Source organism: Gekko japonicus, unplaced genomic scaffold, assembly GCF_001447785.1.
Source record: "Gekko japonicus isolate JY-2015 unplaced genomic scaffold, Gekko_japonicus_V1.1 scaffold8045, whole genome shotgun sequence".
In the NCBI taxonomy this organism is placed as follows: domain Eukaryota; kingdom Metazoa; phylum Chordata; class Lepidosauria; order Squamata; family Gekkonidae; genus Gekko; species Gekko japonicus.
In genome coordinates, this window is record NW_015169422.1 from 6,826 (window position 1) to 11,774 (window position 4,949).

A 4,949-nucleotide genomic window follows, 5' to 3' on the forward strand; every position below is an offset into this window, starting at 1 on the left:
TATATATATGTGTGTATGTATGTATGTATATGTATATGTCTGCAGGCTGTACATGTATTGGAACATATGACTTGGACTGAAGTAGTTTGGGGTACTAGAAAAGCTATTGCGGGATTTACTCAGTATTCCAAATCAGCATGACATCCTTCTTTAGCTTTGTGTTCTTTGTACTAGTAAAACATACTAAATCCAATTCAAGTGCATTTGCATTAGAAAATTTCCATATTCAAAACTTCCCAGCAAATTCCTGTCACTGGTATGAAGCTGCTTCAAAAAAAAAATGGCAGCCTCGACTACAGGAGATGCCAAACAGCACTTGTCCTTTATTCGGTCTGGCTACGCCATGGGTTTATTGCTGCTTCTGGTGGGGATGAGACTGTGTGAAATTCTTTTGTGTGTCTGGCATGTCCCCCACCCGAGTTGCACACTGATGACTTTGATCTGTCCTGGCACCCTGGAACTCTGACTGCTGTCCTTTGGAAGCGGCGGGGTGGCTTAGAGAGGAGTGCTGCTGAAGCATAAGGGCTCTGGGTCTAATTGTGCCTTTCCTTCTTGCATTGCCAGGCTGACAGCCTAGAGAAGGAGCCAGTACCCATGGAAATGCAGCCACCTGCACCACCTGCAGGCTCATTGCCCCACCGGCTTGGGTCCTACTCAGAGAAGAGGGTCCCACCACCAGCCAGTTCTTCTGAGGCTCCGCAGGGGCTGGAAGCTGCTTCTGCCTTCAGTGAAGGCCTCTCCTCCTCTCTGCCATCCATGGACACTGAGAAGAGAGGCTGGTCCCAGGACAGTGATGCTTTAGAGGCCGTTCCGAATGGTGAGAAGACCTGCACCTTGAAGTGGAGAAGCGGGGGTTGCCGAGCTCTGTTTATTCCAGTGCATTTTTAGCCCCACACATCCTCTGACGAACTCAGGGTCGCATACATGTTTTTCTCTTCCCCATTTAATCCTCATGACCACTGTGTGAGATAAGTTAAGCTGAGAGAGTGCAGCTGGCCAAAGGCCTTCCGACAATTCTGAGACATTCATAGTGGCAGTGAAGAATCCACTCGGGGGCATTATCTCATTTCTGCCATATAGTGATATACTCACTACTAATTTTTTTAAGTTGGCAAAGCACTTTAGCAGTTTCCCTGCTTTTTTTTTTTTTAAATCAGAACTAGTGTTATGATGCTATGGTGTTATATTGCTATAGCAATACACCTATTGTAGATATATTTTAAAAAGAAGTCTGGTGGGAGGGGCAGGAATGTGGGTGGGGTGGTACAAAAATCCGCACCCTTTCTGTCTGTACACAGTGACCAAATTTGCTTTGAATGTGATCTTTCGGGAAACCTCGTAAGCAGCAGGGGGGGGTCGGGACAGAGGCATTTTTCAGGGTTCTTCTACTGTTACCTTTTCTTTCTCTCCCCCCAGAACCAGAGCCTATCGTGAACCTAACATTTGTGAAGAATGATTCATATGAAAAAGGGAATGATTCTATGGTTGTGCACATTTATGTGAAGGAGATTCACAAAGAGACATTCAGGGTTCTTTTCCGGGAGCAAGACTTCACACTGTTGTTCCAGACGAGGTACGGTGGCTCCCAGTGTGGGTAGGCCCAGAATTCAGTGTTATCCTGTGAAACAAGTGATGGTCGCAGGTTGTATCATCAGTTTCTTCCAATAAAATTCTTGCCTCTTTTTGCAGTGATGTCAACTTTCTGCGACTACATCCAGACTGCAGCTCTCACACAATGTTCAGGTGGCAAGTAAAACTCAGGTATTCAACTCTCTTAGCATGATTAATGCTGAGTATTTGACCTCCCCATCTGCATATCTGTACTAATTTAATATGGACTCTTTTACTTTCAGAATTAATGTATGTGCATTGCAAAGTAATCGTGTACATACGTTCCTTTGCCTCAGGGTCCCAGGGCAAACCCATAGCCAGAAATTATATGGTAAGGGAGCATTAGCACACTGGGACGGGCACTATATTTGCAAGGACTCATCATAATAAAACCTGAGCTGATGGTGTCATGGGGGGAAGGGCCTGCAGATGTTGCATTGAATGGTTATATTAGAATAACCGTACTTCATGTATCACCATGTGGGCCCCACATGTTACCTGTGTGTAATCATAGTCATGTGGCTTTGGCTTTGATGCGATGTGCTATTTACCCGACTAAAAAATGAAAATAACATGGACATGAAATCAAAATGTAGTTGAGCTTTTAGAGCTGGTTATTGCCTTATATCTCCCAGTTTTCATGTGCAGTAGTTTATCACAATCAGGGAGGCATAAAAGTCTCAGAAGAAGCTATGTACTGGTGATATGAAACACCAACAGACATCCAGGTCATACTTGGAATCTTTTGTTGATTTGATTCGTGTACCTACATTCTTCTCTCAAGGGGTGTAGCATTGCTTAAGGCTGCAAGATAGGATTCAAAACTGTGTTGGGAAAGTTTGGGCTGAGTAGGGGCAGAACACAGTCGATCAGTGCCAGTTACTAAAATTGAAGTTTCCTAAGTTGCACCTGCTTGCAAATCGCTTTCCCCAACCTAGAAATTGTTCTGTAGTACTGCGTAGGTAGATACACATGGTTAGTGCATAATGAGAGGAAAGCACTCTGCACATGTGCAGCATGTTTGTAGTCTACGTAGGGAGAGAACTGATTATTTGTGGCCCAGATGTATTTAGATCTTCCCAAAGACCTTTATTTTTCTGAAGCAAGCAGTAGAGGGTGTTAAGACTGCCTAGATATTGTGCCCTTTTAGCATTCTGTAGTAAAGCACTATTGTAAAAAGTTTTGGAGCTTTAACCAGAGTGAGCATTATGCCTCTTTAGTCCTTTAGCCCTAATCCCATATGGGGGGAGTGTCATGGTGGGTGGTTAATGGTGAGTAAAAGGCAATTCTCTGTATGCTCAGAGGCACACATTCCTTTACACAGACAAATTACAGCAATGTAGCTTGCAATTAATGGTTAAAACCAGGTATCAGGCTAAGTGAATTGGACATGCGTTTTTCTGCTCCTGCCCCTGTCCCCATTTGGCTCATTTACTCCCACTGCAAACAGAGGAGACAGCCCCCAGATAGTATGAATCTCACCCCAACTTTCTGCATAGTGGTTCTCACCACTCTAAAAACAAACAAGAAAAAGGAGAATGAGTGTGGTCAGGTAGAGGTTAACACACACTCACTTTGCAACTTTCCCTTCCCTGTTCCTTCCCAGGCGATCAGGACAAAACCTGTTTGCACATTTTCTCTTCTGTCTTCACAATCAAAAGAACTATTTTTTTATAGCGAAGCTGAGAATTTGGAGGTGGGGTTAGGGTATGGCATTTTCCAGTGGAGGGGCATTGCCCCCAAATACCTCCCCTGCTCTCTGACTCTGCCCCAGGGTTGGGTGTGCTGAACAGAAGAGCTCAATGAATCCTTACTCTCTCCTTCATGGAGGCATGACTATATTTTTCAGTTCTTTTTTTTTTGTCTGAGTCATCAGTTACTATAGTGCTTTTCTTTCTGCCGCTGTACTCAGACACCCTTTACTCACCTGTCCTTTCTGTGGCGCCAGATCCAGCCTCTGCATTTGATTGCGCCTTGCCAGTCCGCTAGATGGCTGCAGGTGTGCCATCACTCTTCCCTCCTCCCCTTCTGCCGCTGTACTCAGACACCCTTTACTCACCTGTCCTTTCTGTGGCGCCAGATCCAGCCTCTGCATTTGATTGCGCCTTGCCAGTCCGCTAGATGGCTGCAGGTGTGCCATCACTCTTCCCTCCTCCCCTTTATCGAGCGCGAGGTCACTTTGTCAAAAAGGTAGAGAGGTGGACAGCATGGGGCTGCCCATCTGAGAAGCTTCTTTTTGCCTTTCCTTTTGATGGACTAAGCGGGGCACACCACCGGGGTTTAATTCTTTAGCCTCGTGCATCATTGCCCCTTCTTTTGCCCTGTGCATTGATGACCTGCTGTCCAACCCCTGCTGTACTGTCTTGCAGGAACCTCATAGAGCCCGACCAGTGCACGTACAACTTCACCACTGCTCGCATCGACATCTGCCTGAAAAAGCGGCACAGCCAGCGCTGGGGGGGCTTGGAGGCTCCTGCCACACGAGGTCTGCACCTTGGCTTTTTGGAGAGTGCCCTGCTGGGGTTTCTTGGGGCACAGAGAAGGAGGGGGGAGTACTGGGCAGGATGCCTGGGCAGAAAATCCTGAACTTAGGAAACTACTGTGGGCAGATCAGCAGTCTGGGCTGCTTTCGTGCTGTGATCAGTGTTTGGGTTGGGGCCAAAGAAAGTGGCTTGGTCGGTGGGGTTTTATTAGGAATCCAGCTGTTTGGATATTGGAGTGTTCCTGGTAGCTCCTCTGTGGAGCCTTAACAAAGCACGGAAGGAGTGCTGTGCCATTGGTTAGTAACAGTCTTGGTAGCCTGATGGTAGATGGTGATGAGCAGCATGTCCCTCACTCCTGGTGCACATGGTGCTGCTAACCACAAGCCCATTTCTCCCCCTTTTTAAGGTGCAGTGGGTGGTGCAAAGGTTGCCATACCAACAGGCCCTACCCCTCTGGACAAAAGCCAACCTGGGAGTAACCAGCACCCACTGTCCACTAAGGAGGAGGCAAGAGCGGGTGAGAAGGAAAAGCCACGGACCGAGGACACTGGTCTGGACAGTGTAGCTGCTCGGACAGTGTCAGAGCACGTGCCGGTGAAGCAGGAGCCACATGTACCCTCGGTGAGAACTCCTGTGCAGTGTGGGGACTTCCATTTCCTAATCTGCTGGGTTGCAACACAGCGGGGGGGGGGGCTGGTTTCCCCTCCAGAGGACCCAAGGCATCTTACAGCCAAGAAAGAAACTATATGGATAAATCAATAAACAACCAAACAGCAGAATGCATCTTGATGTGGTCCTGGACTCGTGTGCTGGCTCCTGTGTAAGCCTGGGTTGCAAGTAGGGATGGGCACGAAC

At 47.3% G+C, this 4,949-nt stretch overlaps 1 protein-coding gene across 1 annotated transcript; it reads left to right on the forward strand.

The window, feature by feature from the left end:
• Window positions 1-564: 564 nt before the first annotated feature.
• LOC107115066 (ubiquitin carboxyl-terminal hydrolase 19-like) lies at window positions 565-4,715 on the forward strand (the record flags this gene model as incomplete). Its single annotated transcript, XM_015416666.1, has 5 exons — window positions 565-817; window positions 1,417-1,573; window positions 1,690-1,761; window positions 3,981-4,096; window positions 4,501-4,715. Coding segments are annotated over 5 exons (813 nt in total), but the record flags the coding sequence as incomplete, so codon positions are not given.
• Between the last annotated feature and the right edge of the window lie 234 nt (window positions 4,716-4,949).